General features: G+C 53.4%; 1 protein-coding gene across 4 annotated transcripts in view; it reads right to left on the bottom strand.

Annotated features, from left to right (window-relative positions):
• Positions 1–18,066, bottom strand: part of CACNA1A (calcium voltage-gated channel subunit alpha1 A) — a 285,647-nt gene that overhangs the window by 65,495 nt on the left and 202,086 nt on the right. For all 4 annotated transcript variants that reach the window (XM_036302813.1, XM_036302811.1, XM_036302810.1 and 1 more), the window contains 4 exons: positions 16,789–16,906; positions 16,603–16,670; positions 12,888–12,994; positions 10,011–10,820 (listed from right to left, as the gene is read on the bottom strand). In XM_036302813.1, the coding sequence (XP_036158706.1) occupies positions 10,011–10,820; positions 12,888–12,994; positions 16,603–16,670; positions 16,789–16,906 (1,103 nt within the window). The remainder of the gene's footprint in view (positions 1–10,010; positions 10,821–12,887; positions 12,995–16,602; positions 16,671–16,788; positions 16,907–18,066) is intronic.

The following is an 18,066-nucleotide window of genomic DNA, read 5'->3' as shown; positions in this document are numbered from 1 at the left end:
TCTGCTGGAGCTTGTACCACCCACCCCGAAACTTCCAGACCTGCCTTCGTGCCCCATTAGCTCCCAGGCAGGACTGGGGACACCATCTCTTTCGGGGTGGGGTTGACTCATGGCCTTAAATGCCTGTAGTATGTATGTCCCCTCCCAATATTCCACTTGGGAGGAGCAGGCAGTATACGCACGCAAACATATTACAAAATAACAACAGAAATAGTAACAGCAGACACTTCAGTAACAGACTTGTAATAACCCCGCATGCTCAGCCCTCAGAGGGGCAATTACTAGCACTATTTTACAGACGAGAGAATGGAAGATCAGGGAGGTTAAGTTTCTTGCCCAAGGCAACAGAGCTGGGAAATGAATGGGATGACTTCTCACATGGATACAAGGGTGGTGGGCAAAGCATCCAGGCAGAGGGGACAGCCAGTGCAGAGGGGACGCGCTTGGTGAGTGTCAGGAGGCTGGTGTAGCGGGCGGTGAGGGGTGGGGGAATGAGGCGAGCTCCAGGCAAATGTTTGGTGACTTCCTGTCGAATGATGAATGAGTGTCCCCATTTCTCAAATGAGGACACTGAGGCCCAGAAGTCCTCCAGGTCCAAACCTCCCTTCAGTCCCCGTGTCCTCCCATCGGCACACTCGCCCCCACCTTGGCAAAGGCCCCGGCGAGGGCGGCTCAGGTCAGGGGCCCATCTGGTGCCTCCCGGGCCCAGACCCTCTCACTGCGTGTCTATCGTCGCTGGCCCCTGCTCTGCTCGCCGGCCCATGGATCCAGGTGGACCTGGTTCCCAGCCACCTCCCGAGGCTTGGCTCCTGAGTGTGATCCGCTTGCCTTACACACCTCCTCGGAACCCTCGATCCGCAGATAAGGGGCCTCATCGTCCCCCAATCCCTGGGCCCTGGCCCTGGCAAAGTCGGTTTCCCCGGAAACAAAGGACCTCTGTCGCTTATCATCTCAGTGACTCCTCTCTCCAGAGGCCTCTGCAGTCCAAGACTTCTCTCTCTGGCTCTTTTGATTTTATTTTAAACTAGAGGAGAGGCCCAGTGCACGAATTCATGCACTGGGTGGGGGGTCCCTAGGCCTGCCCAGCGATCAGGGCTGATTTGGGCCAGGCTGATTGGGGCCTGCCAGCCGGGGGGGAGGAACGGGAGGGTGCGAGGGACAGGGTGCTGGAGGTTGGCTGCTGGTCTCCGAGGAGGGAGCTGGCCCTTGGCCCCCCTGGGAAAGGGGCTGCGTCTGCCGCCACCCACCCGTTTCCCCGTCCCAGCCCGGGGCCCAAAGGCCCCAGCGGGGTCGGGAGAGGAGGCGACAGTCGCCAGGTCGGGCTCAGAAGGAACGAATGCTGATGCCGATGCCGATGCTGCGTCAGCGCCCCGTCACCGCGTGGTTCCCCCCACCCCTTCTCATAGCAACTGGCTGACCAGTCGTTCCGTGCTAACGGTTGCTTAGGCTTTTATATATATAGATTTTTTATTGATTCCAGAGAGAGGAAGGGAGAGAGAGAAACATTGACATGAGAGAGAAACATGGATCAGTTGCTCTCACACACGTCCCGAACGGGGATCGAACCTGCAACCCAGGCATGTGCCCTGACCGGGAATCAAACCTGCCACTCTCTGGTCTATGGTTCGATGCTCCAACCAACTGAGCCACACTGACTTCTCTGGCTCTTCTTAAAGGCAACCCTTGATTCTGCAACCTGTGCCTTCCACATGTCCTCATAACAGCTCGCACTTACTGAGTCCTTGCTGTGTGCCAGATTTTACACATCATCAGCTCATCTAATCCTCAGAAGAGCCATGGGGCGTGGGCAGTGCTGTTATTTCTAGCTTGCAGGTGAGGAAACCAAGGACAGCGACAGAAGGGCCTTGCCCAAGGCCACACCACAGCCAGCTGGTGGCAGAGCAGCTTGGAGCCCAGACAACACGGCTCCCACGTCCATACTCCTGCCCCACCGGACACTGTACCTCTCTTACAAAGCAGTCTGAGGTCTCCCCGAGGCTTAGCCCACAGCGGGTGGGTATGGGAGTCCTCGCGCTCACTGTCATGGCCTAGAGCAGTGGTGGCGAACCTTTTGAGCTCGGCGTGTCAGCATTTTGAAAAACCCTAACTTAACTCTGGTGCCGTGTCACATATAGAAATGTTTTGATATTTGCAACCGCAGTAAAACAAAGACTTATATTTTTGATATTTATTTTATATATTTAAATGCCATCTAACAAAGAAAAATCAACCAAAAAAATGAGTCAGAGGTGACACGCGTGTCATAGTTTCGCCATCACTGGCCTAGAGTGTGGGCCAACCTCTGTTCTATCTCAACTCGTTCACTTCTTGAACAATCTTGTCAGGCTGGGATCATGGCTGCTCCCATTATACAGACGGGAAAACAGAGGCCTGGGGAAGCTGTCATACTAGAAAATGGTTCTGTCGGGCTGTCGCCATCACATACACTCACTCAAGAGACCAGAGGGGGCAAAAGACAGCATTCAGGTTGCCCTGTTCATTTAACACCAGATTAGATGCAGATGCAGGAACCCAAGTCCACACCCACACCCCCCCCGCCCCCCCCTGCCCCCCCGACAGCACAGGCCTGGCTCCCCAGGCCCAAGCCAGAAGCCCGAATCTACCCAACACTTAACAATAAAAGAAGCTGGCTTCCCTGGGGGGCCTCCCACTGGCTAAGGTGCCGGCACCATCTTCCTCACTTTGTTTTGGTATTTTTACCTGCAAAAGGCCTTGGTGGTGTTTCGTGGGCAGAGGAGAGGCAGGGTGTTTTATTTTTAGATTTGTCTTTCTGAGGGCACACAGGAAGAAGGCAGGCCCCGGAGAATTTCTCACTTCTCCGGCGCGTGAGTAGGTCACGAATCGACACCTTAGAAGACAGACTGACCTGGTTTGAGCCTCAGTGATGCCACTGACCAGCTACGTGACCCTCCAGTTTGATTAGCCCCTCTCGGCCTCAGGCCCCTCATCTTTGAACTGGGAATCGTGGTAGCAGGACCTTCCCTATAACTTGGAGATGAAAGTCAAGATCTTGGTGCTGATTTGCGCTGTAACCACGGGTGAGGTAGCCTGTTTCTCACCCATAATAGGGGCTTGGGAAACTCCCCGAGTTACTGTGAGGAACAAATGTGAGTGAGCTGAGGGCTACAGGATTCCTCCCTGTAGGGCCTTGACGTTCAGTGGAATTTGCCCTGGAGGGTTTAGAACTTGCTTGGGACTAGTGACCCTTTATTCCTGCGTATTTCTCCCCTTTGGACCAAGAATGTCTATCCCGTGCCTGTCTCAACATTATATTTTGGAAGCAGACAACTTGTTTCTAGTTTCCAGGTTCACAGGTGGAGGGGAATTTTGCTCCAAATGGGTCATATTCAGAGCCTCACTCATTCCCAGCTTAGGTGATGAGATCCGGGATTTTGGAGCTGATGCTGTAATAGCTTAAGACTTTTGGGGATACCGGGATGGGGAGAATGTATTTTGCACATGGGATTGGCGTGAATTTTTGGGTGGAGTTAGAGGCTGGACTACAGTAGGTTGAATGGGGAAGGGAGTGACCAAAGAACATACATGCATAGATGCATAACTCATGGACACAGACAATAGGATGGTGAAGGCCTGGGGTGGGGTGGGGGGTTGGGTGGAGGGGAACAAAAAGGGAGAAAACGGGAGACATCTGTAATACTGTCAATGATAAAATATGATGAAAAAAACAACAACTTTATGTCCACCTGGAACCTGAGAATGTGACCTTAACTGGAAAAAAGGTCTTTGCAGATGTAATTAAATTAGGATCATGAAGATGAGATTGTCCTGGATTAGGGTGGGCCCTAAATCCAATGACAAGTGTCCTTAGAGGAGAAGGGGAGAAGGTGTGCAGAGAAGGCCCTGTGAAGACAGGGCAGGGATCAGAGGGAGGTGTCTACAGCCAAGGGACGCGGGACTCAGGACTGCCAGCAGCCCCGGGACACGAACCCTGAGCCCGGATGGTGGGTGTCAGCTGTAATGTGCCGGTTAAGTGAAAGAAATTCGGAACCAATATTCCTCCAACGACTTGCACAGCCCACAAATGGGTTCCTAATTCCAACCCACTGCTGGTGCTTTTGTAGAAGTTGTCCATGAAAACCTGGCTGGGAATATTCCCTCATTTATATATATATATAGTGGCCCGGTGCATGAATTCGTGCACATTGGAAGGAAATTAATTAGGACAAATATTTTAATACTGCTATTGGCCCTTTCTCTATCATATAAGTGTCAACCAAAATCATGATCAACAATGACAGATCGAAACACATGCGTGTTATTGGCGCTAGCGAGAGCTTCATATATATTGCGCATGCGTGAGTCAAGTTAGCTTTCTATAGATATAGAACAAACTTGCTTAATTAGACCTGCTTTCTGATGTAGCTAAACTTTTTCCAGCCCAGTGAAGCACCCCAACTTCTCTTTCAGGTAACTGTCAGCAACACAGCAGTAAATATCAACACAAAGCAGATTATTATTGTAGATCACGAAGGGAGAACAAAGGGTGAAATATTTAACTGCAGCAGTGTTTGATTATGTTCTGCGCAGTGAGAACACCTAACGTCATTTTCAAGGCCCACCATTTCTTACTTCTTTTCAGTTGGGTCAAGTTCCTAAGGTTTCTAAATCGCCATTTTCCAGCTAATGAAAAGAAAATAGGATTCTACCTACTCCCAGACTTCTGTGAGGATCAAATGAGATGAGGCAAATGGGAAAACGCTTCACAGACATTTGGTTGCAGTATAAAATGTTTCCACCTGGCTATAAAGCAAGTTGTGTTCCTGGGCTGAAGAAACTGCAAGGAGGCTAGCTGCTAGGGAGAGGAAGCCGGGCGTTGCTACGCGACGTCACTACCTGGATGGACACTTAGTGTATTAGCCTTTTATATATATAGATTATATATATAGATATGTTAAGATAGATATCCCTATGAAAAAGAGGGCTGAGCTAACGTATCCTTTCAAAGAGAAGCTTTGGCCACTACCCAGTGAAGCACTCTAAGTAACACAGCAGGTAGAGGGGCAGCCTCATGCACGGGACCACGAGCCCCGTTCGGATGGAAAGGGGACCGGCAGGCCTTGCTGTCTTGTTCTTGCTGCCTCTGCTGGCTCTGTGTGTCGAGGAGTTTTAACAAGCTCAGCTGGCAGCGGCCTAGTATCAGTCTCCAAGAGCCTTCATTTCTGAATGTCTCCAAGGAGAACCTAAAAGGGGCAGAAAACTCTGAAGTCAGGCCCCTTCCCCGTCCCCTCCTGGGGATTTGCCATCATCTGCCCTCAATAGGCAGCTGGTTGCATAATGCCTGTCCTGCACCGCGTCCCTTTGCCAGCGAATCACTGCAGCCTCCCTCCGCTGAGGGCTGTGGACGCCGTGCCCGGGGCATGCTCAGGCCCCAGACCCAGAGGATGGCCCTGCTTCCTCGTGCCCCACTCTCCTAAGGACCCATGTGTATTAACTTATTTAATCCTCACAACCACCACCACTGGAGGAGGTATCAGGATCAGGCCCATTTTAGAGATGAGGAAACTGAGGCCTAGAGAGGCAAAGGTATTTGCCCAGTGTCATCCAGCTGGGAAAGGGCTGAGCTGGACTCTACTCCTAGAGATTTTAAGGTACAGTGCTACTCAATGAAGAAAATGGGGGCACTAGATAACTTGGGGTGCATGGAGTGGGGTTGCTGAAGGGAATGGCTAAGGCCCAGCGGGGGTGCTGTAAGAATCAGGGTACTCCCCGTGCAGGATAAGCTGTGAGGCTCAGAAGTCCAGTATCTCACTTCTTGCTCCTTTTGGGCAGTGGGATATCACAGTGATGAGAGCAGGTGGAGCTAAGAGGCAAAGAGCTGAGATGTTAATTCGGGGTGGGGTGGGGTCAGGGTGCAGGTCTTGGCAGAGTCCCCTGTGCTCAGTCAGATCTAGCAGAATCTCCTCACTACTGGGCCGGGGGGGTACTGTTGGACGCTCCGTGATCCAGGTTTTTACTGGAGTCAGGGTAAGCTCCATCCTCACTTTGGTCACCTGGGTGCCACTGGGCTCGGCTGCCCGGTGTGGGGGACCTGCGGCCGGAAACTATTGGATGATGTGAAGTAGGATGTGCTTCCACACACTTTTCACTGGGGCGAGCCAGTGAGAGCTTCGGGGGGGGGGGGGGGGCATTTAAAACTGGGGAAACTGGAGAGGAAGTGAAGTAGAAATGGGGTGGGGGAAGCAGAGGGAACAGAAAGAAAACAATCATATATAGGATCAGTATTCTGGAGAATGAAAAACACAGTGTCTGGGAAAAGGCCCAAGAAATAAGAGGAAAAATGCAGGAGGCAGACCTCTTAGGTAGGGCCACTGGCTTCGCTGGAATAGAGAACCCAAACATCTTCTGACTGTATTCTATTCTTGAATAAAGTTCTAACTTTGTCATTCTTACTTTTCTTAAAGCAGATGAATGGCTCAACCTTTCTCAAAGTGCCCGGATCTTCATACCGTTGTATTTCCAATGAGCATTAGAACCGTTGTACAAGCCGAACGGGTGACGCCTCTCGTGGCCAGGCCACTGGACAGGCAGCGATCTGCTGATCAGGCAGCGAGCAGCCCTCCTGGTTGGGGAGATGAGCCGGCCAGCTGAGCATTTGTGTGTGGGAGTGAGGAGGGGATGGGGCCGGCGGTGGAATTCAAGGAGCCTGGGCTGTCATACTTCCGCTGCTGTCTGGTTACCCTTAGGGAAGCCCCCTATTCTCTCCAGGCCTCAGCTTCCCCATCTGTACAAAGAGTCTGAGTGAACAATCTAAAGACTACGGATCTAAAGTGTTTTTGTTTGTTAATCATTACCCGAGGATATTTTTCCAATCATTTTTTTTAGAGAGAGTGGAAAGGAGGGGGAGAGAGGGACAGAGAGAAACATCTGTATAAGAGAGACACATGGATTGGTTGCCCCCACACGAGCCTGGACTGGGACCGGAGATTGAGCCTGAAACTGAGGTTATGTGCCCTTGACCGGAATCAAACCCAAGACCCTTCGGTCCATGGCCTGACTGAGCCAAACCAGCGAGGGCTAAAGTTGTTTTTTTAATGTCTGTGAGTCTTAAAAATAATAGTAATAGCTAAAACTTATTGAGTATTTGCTACTACTAATAAAAATAGTTAACATCTAGCCCTGGCCGGTGTGGCTCAGTGGTTGAAGTGGCGGCCGGAGCACCAAAGGTTTGATTCCCAGCCAAGGTTGTGAGCCTGGGTTGCAGGTTCAGTCTCCGGCCCCATCAGGGTGAGTGTAGCAGACAACCAATCGATGTGTCTCTCTCTTGCATTGATGCTTCTTTCTCTCTCTTTCTTTCCCCCTTTTCTCCTTCCCTTCCTCCTTCCCTCCTTGCTTTTTCCCCTCCCTCTCTCTCTTCTACTCTTTCTAAAAATCAATGGAAAAAAATATCCGTGGGTAAAGATTAACAACAACAAAGTTAACATCTATTGAGTGCTTAAAATATTCTTACTAATAATAGTTAACATTTACTGGACACTTATTATAAGCCAGGCAGTATTTAAAGCATTTTACCGGGTACATTTACTAACTCATTTGAACCTTATGTCTAGGAGGTAGGTACTGTACTTATCCCCCTTTGCAGATGGGGAAATAGAGGCCCAGAGCGCGGGGGTGACATACTGCACGTCACTCAGCCAGGAAGTGATGGGGCAGGGAGTGGCCTCCGGCTCCTGAGTCCTGGCCCTTTTTGCCATCAGGCTGTGCTGCCATTCTGTCCCTGTCATTCCGCCTCCTTCCAGAATGGGAGCAGGTATAATACTAAGGATATTTACAATAATATTGGGAGCAATAATAACAACAGAAACAGCGATGCCTTGGTCCTTAATTATGCAGTCCTGTGCTAAATACTTTATTCCGCCTAAATTACATTGCCTCGAGGGGACTCAAGGTCCTGCTGACCCACCCACCACTGTCCCTTCAAATCTGTTGTCTCTCCTCGCCCTCCAAACGGCAAACTGGCAAACTGGCCTCCTTCTGGTCCTTTGGTTTGGGACACTTTCCTTCCTTCTCCTGCATGCCCGTTCCCTGCAGTTACCCGACTGAACCCACAGCCCCAGCTTAGTCTACAGTCGGCACTTAGTAAACACTGAAGGAAGAATGAATGACCGAATAAGAGAAAGCCCTACAGTTAGCAGGAATGACTTGGAACAATGATCTCAGGGGGCTGTGGTGGAGATAGGTGGAGAGCTAATGATATACTGATGGGGGGGGGGGGGGCTGTGGACATTTAGGAAGTGGGAAGCAGGTACACTAATATCTTACTATGTAGCCCTAGCTGGTTTGGCTCAGTGGATAGAGCATTGGCCTGCGGACTGAAGGTTCCCAGGTTCAATTCCGGCCAAGGGTTGCGGGCTCGATCCCCAGTAGGGGGCCTGAGGGAGGCAGCCGATCAATGATTCTCTCATCATTGATGTTTCTATCTCGCTCTCCCTCTCCCTTCCTCTCTGAAATCAATAAAGAAATATATATAAAAAAAAATCTTACAATGTACAGGGCAGTCCCACCTGGGGAAGAATTAGGCCGCCTCCTTCACAACGTTCATATGTCCCTTACACAGGTGAAACTCTGCTTGCAATGACCGGTGCCTTCAGTTTTAGCCTGACTGTGTTTCTCTATGAGCATAACGTATTTCTGCATGTTTTATACGTCGCATTTTCCCTGAATGCAACTATTGGGCACATTAGGGAAGGCTAGACTCTGAGGAGCTTCACTCTGAGCTGCGAATCGTAGCCGACACTGGCCCGGAGGCCCTCAGTCTGGAACATCCCCACACCGATGGCAGCGCTCTGTTATGTAAGTTGTCCGCACAACCCAGTCAACCGGCATTGGTGCCTGTTACCTTCCTGGTGACTTTGCACACAGTTGCCTGCCTCAGAGTCACGTCACGCTGTCCTCTAGACCAGTGGGCGCCAACCAGTGGGCCGTGGACACTGGTGGTCCGCGAGGTCCGAAAGGCTGGCAACCGCTGCTCTAGACTTTCTTACTTAAAGTGTGGTCCCCGGGCCCGGGAGCCCCTGAAATGCAGACTTCCAGGTTGCACTTGAAACCTGCTGTATGAGGACCTGTGTTTTAGCCAGATCCTTGGGGATCCGAGCACACACCCGATTTGGAAAAGTGTTGGCCTGCTGTGTATGTCTCGTAACAGACCTGCTTCAAAGCAACTTTAAAAAATCAATATGACGCCGTAATGGTGATATCAAAGAAGACTTACAGGACATTAATTAATAAGAGAACAATGTCTGTTTCACCACGTACGTTGTTGGGCTGCCAGGTGTAGAGTCCCTATAGACCTTCTAAGGAGCGTTACAAAACACTGTCATGAAAAAGAGGTGGCTGTTTCTGACTGGGTCAAGTGCTGGCCTGGGAGATGCTTTCAAAAGCCTTGAGCCCTGCCCCCCGCCCCCCTTACCCCCTTCAGTGATGAGGGCCCAGGGTGGCTTTTCAAATCCCCCCAGGAATAGCGCCAGGTACAAAGATGGCTGTCTCAGTAACAGCTAACATGGACCAAGCACGGTGTCAGTTGCACGTTCAGCCCTGTGCACGTATCACCTCATTTAATCCCAGCGATGACCCACTATGCCACTGTAGGTCTCACCGTGCCATTTTACAGATTGAGAAAACTGAGGCCGACTAGAGAAGTCACTTATCCAAGGTCGCACAGCAAGCACAAGGAAGAGCCCTGTAGCTCAGGGAGAGTTTTTGTGGTTTCCTTGAGATGCCTGAGGGCATGAGGATCTGCCTGCAGCCTCTGGCATGAGATGGCCTGGGTTCAAGGACGCTTACTAGATGTGTGACCTTGGGCAAGTTGCTCTGCCTCTGCTTGCCCCTCTGGGAATTGGGGTGCTGACAATGGGATCGATCTCAGGGGGTGGCTGAGAAGACTGAGTTGCTCAGAGGAGTGCCAGGCACACAGCAGACTGTTATTATTATGACTGTTGTCACTGACCATTTCTCAGGTGGCTTCTACTTACTTCCTCCTCCGGTGCCTGCGCTCTTTGTCCTCCCTCCGCGTGTCCATGTCATACGTGGCTGGAGGGCCATGCCGGTGCCGCCGCCTCCGCTCGCCGCCATCAGCAGCCTCGCCCTCGCCCTCGCCGCCCCGGGCGGGCCGGCTGCCCTCACGGTGCCGGGATCTCCGCTCAGCCTTGTCCTCTGGGGCCTCCTCGCCGGGCCGGCGATGGGCCCGGTGCCTGCGGGGCTCCCCGTCAGCTCCGGTGCGTGGGGACCCGCTGCGGCTCTCTCGGCTGGCCCCCGGCCGGTGCGTGTGCCTTCGGTGGGGGTCCCCGGCCTTGGCCCGCTCAGCCTCCCCCTCCCAGAACCCCGGCGGCTCCAGGCCGCCCTCCCGGGTGTGGGGGTCCGACTCTCTGCCATAAGGACCCTCCCGGCTCAGCTCGGCCTCCTGGCTGCCAGCCCAGGGCCGCCGGGTGTCCAGGCCCACGGAGCCGCTGGGGTCCCGGGCCCGGTCATGGTAGCGCGCCTGTTTCCGGAGGAAGTCCTCGGCCCGCTGCTGGCCCAGGCGCTGGTCGACCGTGGGCTCGGCGGCCCGGCTCTTGTTGGTGTTGTTGTTGCGGTTCTCCTGGGGGTCCACCACCAGCGGCCGGTCCAGGTGGGTCTTCATCTCGGGCCGCAGGTGCCGGGCGAAGGTAGCTTTCCAGCGCTCGTCGGGGTCCATCTCGTTGTACAGGGCCTCCCGGCTGGCCAGCAGGTTCTGTTTGCGCATCTCGCTGGTCCGCTGCTCCCACACGGACTTGACCGGCTTCTGGTTCTTCTGTTGCTCTTTCCTGCAAGGGGAGGGTGCGAGGATTAGACCACCGTGCCTGCATGGAACACTGAACTTACGGCAGACTTGACCAACGCGGGTCTCTTGTCTCAGGTGGGCATCTCGGCCCAGGTGGGCATCTCGGCCCGGGTAGGTGTCTCAACTGTGGAAAATGCAACCTGGCTGGACATCTTGGCTTTACAGGTACCTTGGCCCAGGTGGGCATCTCAGTCCAGATACACAATGGAAATCTCTACCCGGCTGGGCATTTTGGTTGATGGGGGTCTCAGCCCAGGTGGGTGCCCCCATTGTCCTCTTTATATTAGAGCACATGACTCCCTGGAGGCAGTCTGGATATTCCAAATATTTTAACTTCTGACACAGCCAATCATAATGGACACTGGCCTGGAGCAGATCTGGAGGCCCCGCACTGCCTGCCACCCTGCAGTTCGGGTCATAGGAGGCCTAGGACAGTGGTCGGCAAACTGCGGCTCTCGAGCCACATGCGGCTCTTTGGCCCCTTGAGTGTGGCTCTTCCACAAAATACCACGTGCGGGCGCGCACGTACAGTGCGACTGAAACTTCATGGCCCATGCGCAGAAGTCGGTATTTTGTGGAAGAGCCACACTCAAGGGGCCAAAGAGCCGCATGTGGCTCGAGAGCCGCAGTTTGCCGACCACTGCTCTAGGAGTCCCAGGAGAGCCAGAGGGGGCCCTTAGAAGCCAATGGGAGGTGCCTATTTACGCACTGGGGCAAAGCAGCCTGCAGGAGAGCTTTCTACAGACCCTGGCCTTCCATGGCTGCCTGAGCATGAATCTTCCGGGCTCCCCATTCCAAGCCACTTCCTTCTACTTGGGGAAAGAAAGCCTCCTTCCCATTGTCCCATGATGCATTGCCCCACAGTGTGCAGAATCCCCAGGACACCCCACAAAGGCACAATTAAGAATATTGGTGTCAACAAATCTCCCTTCCATCAAGACACCTTCGTTCTCACCACCTGTGACCCACCAGCAAACTCTGCCCACTCTCTCTACTGTCACGATCTGTCTAGAACTCAGCTGTATCCATCGCCTCCTCAGCCACCACTATCTCCTGCATGGACCAGTGCAGTCATCTCCAACCTGGTTTCCTGGTTCCAGCCTTCACCCCGTCTGTTCCCCTGACAGCCGCCAGATGGCGCCTGTGAGCTCCTGAGTCAGATCCTGTCCTTCCGCTCAAGAACCTTCCATGGCTCCCTCATAACTCCCAACAAAAGTTTAAGTCCTCCCCACGGTTCACGAGGTCCTGATGATCTGCCCCTGATCCCCCATGACTCCTCCCTTCTTTGGCCCTTGTTACCTTCTCTGTGAAGTCTTTCCTGACAACTATATTTAAAAATCCCGACAGCGGGAAGGCTGGGGAGGGTTAGGGGGGCAGGAAGGGGGGGGTGGTAAGAGATAAAAATTAAAATAAAATAAAAATCCCAACTCTCTCCACTCCTAGCACTCGCTATACAGTTAATGCCTTGTTAATGCTCTATCTCCGGCAGCTAGAACAGTTCCTGGCACATAGTAAGTAGGTGCTTATTGTATATAACAAAAGCCTAATATGCTAAGTGTCCAGTCGTCTGTTCAACCAATCAAAGTGCAATATGCTAATGATATGCTAAGGCCACTCAACCGCTCACTATGATGTGCACTGACCACCAGGGGCAGACGCTTGGATCGGTAGGTTAGCTTGCTGCTGGGGTCCCGCTGATCGGGACTGAGCGAGTTGGGTTGGACACGCCCTGGATCCCTCCCGCGGCCCCTCCCCAGCTGGCCAACCTCCCGTGTCCCTCTCCAGCCCTGATCATGCACCAGTGGGGTCCCTCACCTGGCCTGCACCCTCTCACATCTGGGCTGAGGGACCCCCCTCCTCCAATGCCTGAATTTCGTGCACCAGGCCTCTAATTAATATATATTGTGCAAAAATGGGTGGGAGGGCAGAAATACCTCTTCCTAAAGCTCCACCCTGTCAAGGACTGATTCCTTCCCCCAAACCCTTGACTGGGAGGGTGCAGAGGCCGAGGAGCCTGGAGAGCATGCCAGCCAGAGCTGGGGGCACTTACATAGCTATGGACAAGTTGGCCGCGGACAGAGGACTCACTTCTGCCACCTCCTTGGCTTTCTGGAGGGCGAGTTTCTGGTTGGCTGCCTCTTCTTCTTCTTGTTCATCCTAAAAGGCACAGGGGATCCCTGTTTACAAAACACGAATGGGGCCTCGGGGCCTCCTCTCCGACCCTATTGCTAATCACGGGCGACTTTGGAAATATTTACAAACAGGTTTGGCCTTGGTTTCCACCAATCAGAGCCAAGGTCTGACAACAGGAACAGATGCCTAGTGTCGGTTAAGTGTACTGCTGTCCCCTATAGGTACACGCCAGACACCTAGCCATTATTAACCCTATGTTAGCACACAGCCAGAAGGAAAGAAAAAGAAAGAAAAAGATTCCCTCCCCTTTCACAGTGGAGATTTTTCTGCACCGTCTCAAGGAGCCGGAAATTAATGCAAAGATTTTCCTCTCACTGTAATTTTCAGGCCACTTAAGCTTCCTGAACCGAGACTGAAAACACACATAACAACACTGACTAGTCCCCACGTGCAGAAAAATCTGGCATCCCAGGGCCCATCGCAAACACTGCCAACAGCCTCCAGAGGGAAATCAGGGGAGCAGCTTATATGCTCAGCCGGTCAGGTTCAAAAAGGAGGAGAATGGGGAAGAATGTTTTCATTTTTCTTAAATCTTCACCCAAGGCTATTTTCCATTGATTTTTAGAGAATGAAAGAGAGAGGGAAAGACAGAGAAATATCGATGTGAGAGAAACACATTGATTGGGTGCCTCTTGTACATGCCCCGACCAGGGCCTGGGCTGGGGAGGATCCTGCCACCAAGTACATGCCCTGGACCAGAATCGAACCCGGGACCCTTCAGTCCGCAGGCCGACGCTCTATCCACTGAGCCAAACCCGCTAGGGCTGGGGGAAGATGTTTTAAAAATACGTAAGAAAAAGATGTTTGGGGGCCTTAAATCCTTCTTCAGCCTTCATGCAGGGCCTCACTCGTAAAACCGAAAAGCCAACAAAGAAAAAGCAACAGGAAAGAAATGGCCAGAGATGAACCCAATAGGAAAAGTCATGTGATCCCTGGGGCAAGAAGCAATCTTACCACCTCAGAAATGGTCAGGTCAGGGCACTGTGTCAGTGACAACACAGAGGAGGGACCCAGCAGGACCCCCAGCTCTCACAAGGCCTCCTGCCTCCTGGCACCACACCCAGCGTTTCTCAGAGCCAGGACCGTGGACCACCTACCTCAGAAACACTGCAAATACAGTTTCCCAGGCCCCGCAAGCACCTGGGCTGGGTCTACCTGCATCCTCAACAAGCTCCCAGGTGAGTATGAGACACGCTCATGTTTAAGCACCAGTGCGTGTGGCCATGAGCACACATTCTAGACCTACTTGGACTCACATCTCGGTTCTACTACTTACTGCTGCGTGACCTTGGGCAAGTCACTTACCCTCTCCACGCCTCATAATCCTCATTCAAAATTTCAGCTCTCTCTTTCTCTACTTCACTTTCTTCCTTGGCACTTAGCACCATCTGACAATTTTATTCCTTGTCTGTCTCTCTCACTCAAATATCAGCGCCGCGAGGGCAGGGACTTCTGTGTATTCTGTGTATGGCTGTGTCCCTGGTTCCTGGACCAGGCCTTGCTCACAGCAGGTCCTCAGTAAATGCTTCTGAATGAGTGACAAAAGCCGTAAAGCGGGGATGTGAGAAGGTGCCTCCCGGGGTTTCTGTGCAGATTAAATGAGCTAAAAACATATTAGGGGCTTGTGGGGTGCCTGCCACATGTTAAATGCTAAGATATGCTTATGGAATAAATGAAGAATGTGGGTCTGGAGGAGAATGTCCGCACCTCACAGGCGAGGAGCTTGCCTTTCTCCCTCCCCTCTGCCCCCGCTCCTGGCGTCCCCTCTCCGAAATGACTTGGATGAGCTCACGGCTGGATCGGTCCCCAGAGCAGCCATGCCAGCCGGCTCCACGGTGGCCAGGCCCATGGCCGTGTGTTTCGGGGAGTGGAGACTTCCGTCCCCCGCCCCCCCCCCCCCGCGCCCCCTCCCCCAGTCGGAGCTGGGCCTGGGAAACTCTCTCTCCCTCCTGCCAGGCTCGGCAGATGGAGGGTTGGCAACGTCTGCTCAGTTTGGTTCCGTTCCATGAACACATCCTGAACACTCGAGGCTTTGGGGCCACAAAGCCGTGGGACGCCCAGGCCTGGCCCTCCTGGGCTGGGAGGAAGACTCTGCACACGTTCTCTCCATATGACGGGGCTGCTGGTGAGAAGTTAGGGCGGACGCTGTAGCTCCTAAAAGCCTTTGTTCCTGGCTCGCCCCCTCTCAAACTGCCAGAAGGTACTCAGCTTGCCTGTGCAGTGCACAGCCATCCCCGAGGCCCTGCTGTGGGCATTCCCAGGGGTGTGAGCGGTGTCACTGAGAGCTTCCTCTGGCCTGTGTGAGGCGGGCCCCAAAGGGGGCATCTGGCACCCGGTGCTGCCCAGATGATTCATTATCGCTGACCACGAATAAAACCGGGCTTCTCCTCACCTGGAAGGCTCTCACCCCAACCTCCCAAATTCTCTTTTGACCTCCTGTCTTCTGCTCTTTGAGGGGTCACTTCTCTACTTGTTCAGTTCCTCACGATGTGGCAATGCCCCTTAGCCTTTCTGGGCCTAACTTTCCTCATCTGTGAAATGGGGAGAACAGTCACTCCCCATCTGTTACGCTGGCTGGTGCCCAGCATTAAAGGGCCATTAGACCTTTCTGTGGTTATTACTTTTATCATTACCTGCCCAGCTGGACTCAAATGAAAGGAGCAGAGTATGTGAATCAAGAACATGGGTTCTGGAGCTTGCTGGGTCCGGGTTCGAATCCCAGCCTTCCCTTACTGGGTCTATAAAATGAGAGCTCGAGGCCCAGGGCCTGGCTCCTGCCCAGTGACTGCCAGAGGCTCCTATATGGAGCACTTGATTGTACCAAGAACTGTGCCAAGCACCTGACACGCACAGGGTGGTGCCATGAACAGTAGGAGCTCTTTTCTTGCCAGCTGGTGCTGGTGACTTTGTCTTTCTGAGCCTCAATTTCTCTTTCTGCAAAAAGGCAATAACAGCAATGCCCGGCACCATGACTATCAGAGAGAAAAACTGCGATTGGCTGCCTCCTGCATGCCCCCTACTGGGGATTAAGCCTGCAACCTGGGCATGTGCCTGGACCAGGAATCGAACCAGTAACCTGTTAGGGCCTGGGACAACGCCCAACCAACTGAGCCACATCATCCAGGACCAGAATCCTTTATTGCTACCAGTCAGCGGTGAGGTCCGGCCAGCTCCCAAGCTCACGGGGATGGACATCAAGCCCCAAGACCCCGTGTGGGTTATTCTCCATCTGGCCTGTCCTTTCAGGTCTAGAGTGAGTGCCCTCGAGCCTGGGGCTGCATCATCCCTTGGAGGCCCTCTGACACTGCCCGCTGCCTGTCCACGGGTACGCGGTAGAGTTTGCCATCTGTTTCCTGTAACCCAGTGCCTCACCCCCTCCCACCTCCTTTGCTGTAGAATCCACTTAACTAGGGACAGTCTGCTTGAGGGGGGAGGAGGTGCCTTCTCCCTGGCATGGTGCCGCCAGGGCAAAAGCTCTGACCCTGTCCCCATCCCCACATGCCCAGCACGGTCCTGATCTGTCACGAACGGGTGGCAACTTTGCCAGAGAAACATTCTCCCACCCACGGCACCTTGGTGAGCTCCTGGGCGTTGGCCAAATTATCCACCGCGATGGCCAAGAACACATTCAGGAGGGTGTCTGCGGACGCCAGAGTCAGGGAAAGCAACGCCGCTGGGACCCTGGGCATCGGGGTCTCCCAGGCCCCTCCCTCGCGCCCCCATCCAGGCGTGTCCCCCCGCGCCCCCGCGGAGGATACAGTTCCCGAAGAGTGTCAGCACGATGAAGTAGATGGAGAACACCATGCCGCCTTGCACGCCGCCCTGAGATTTGATGCCATCGTACATGACCTCGTTCCAGTCCTCGCCTGTCAGGATCTGAAAGGGAGGGAGGAACACACAGCCAACCCCCCTCTCAGCCACGGGCCCCTCGGAGACGCAGCTGTGGGGCCCAAACCTGCCTGGCCCTGCAGTGAAGGGCTCTCAGCCCAGCTTCTAGGAGGAGGGGACCCTGGGGAAGTCACCAACCTCTGTAACTCTGTCTTCCCTGAGGTAATAAGGGGGTTTGAGAGGGACCGAGCCGTGTCCCCTAAAATAATACGTTGAAGCTCTAAGCCTTCATGAGATGGTATTTGGAAAAGGTAGGTCATTAAGGTTAATGAGGCCATGAGGGTGGGGCCCTCATGATGAGGTTGGGGCCCTCATGATGAGGTTAGTGCCTTTGTAAGAAGAGATACCGAAGAGCTTGGGCATTCTCTCCGTCTCGCTCGCTCTCTCCCCACATGTGAGGAGACATCTAGAAGACCCGCCTGCTGGCCAGGAAAAGAGTCCTCACCGGGAACCACCCCTGTGGACACCTGACCATGACTTTTAGCCTCCAGAAGTGTGAGAAATAAGTTTCTGTTAAGTAACATCTTCACTGGTCCTCTGGCTGCTGTGCCTGGGCAGGCGGGTGCTGGTGGCCAGAGCAGGCTTTGCCAGCACGTGCTGGCAACAGAAACTGGGCTGATGCTTATGGAGTGACTGAGAGGAAGGTAGGTGGTGTCCACGTCCTTGTTAAAACAATGCCACTCGCCTCCTTCATGATATTTCCATGAGGATCAAGTAAATGTGAAAGAACTCCAGACACGCTAAGCTGTTCACCATGCAGGGTTTCTCGGCCTTGGCACTGCTGGCCTTCGGGACCGGGCCATTCTCTGTGCTGGGGCACCCTGTGCTGTGGGTGTTGAGCAGCAGCCCTGGCCTCCTCCCACCAGGTGCCAGTGACACCCACTCCCCCATTTGGGGTTATAACCCAAACTGTTTCCAGATACTTCCGAGTGGCACGGGGGCCAGAGCTGCTCCTGGGCCAGGACCCTGTGCTGAGGACCCGTGGGTGGTGGTGACTACGACTGAATCATTAATGTGAGGGGTCAGAACTCTGCAACATGGGGTCCTCTTTCCAACCCCCATCTCGGGGTCTTATTTAGAAGCCACTCTCCCAGAAGGGGGGAGCGAAGTCCCACTTTCCATAACCGTCTGTCCTCCAAAGAGACAGA

Source organism: Myotis myotis, unplaced genomic scaffold (assembly GCF_014108235.1).
Source record: "Myotis myotis isolate mMyoMyo1 unplaced genomic scaffold, mMyoMyo1.p scaffold_m19_p_33, whole genome shotgun sequence".
Lineage (NCBI taxonomy): Eukaryota > Metazoa > Chordata > Mammalia > Chiroptera > Vespertilionidae > Myotis > Myotis myotis.
This window is presented reverse-complemented; position numbering and strand designations above follow the sequence as displayed.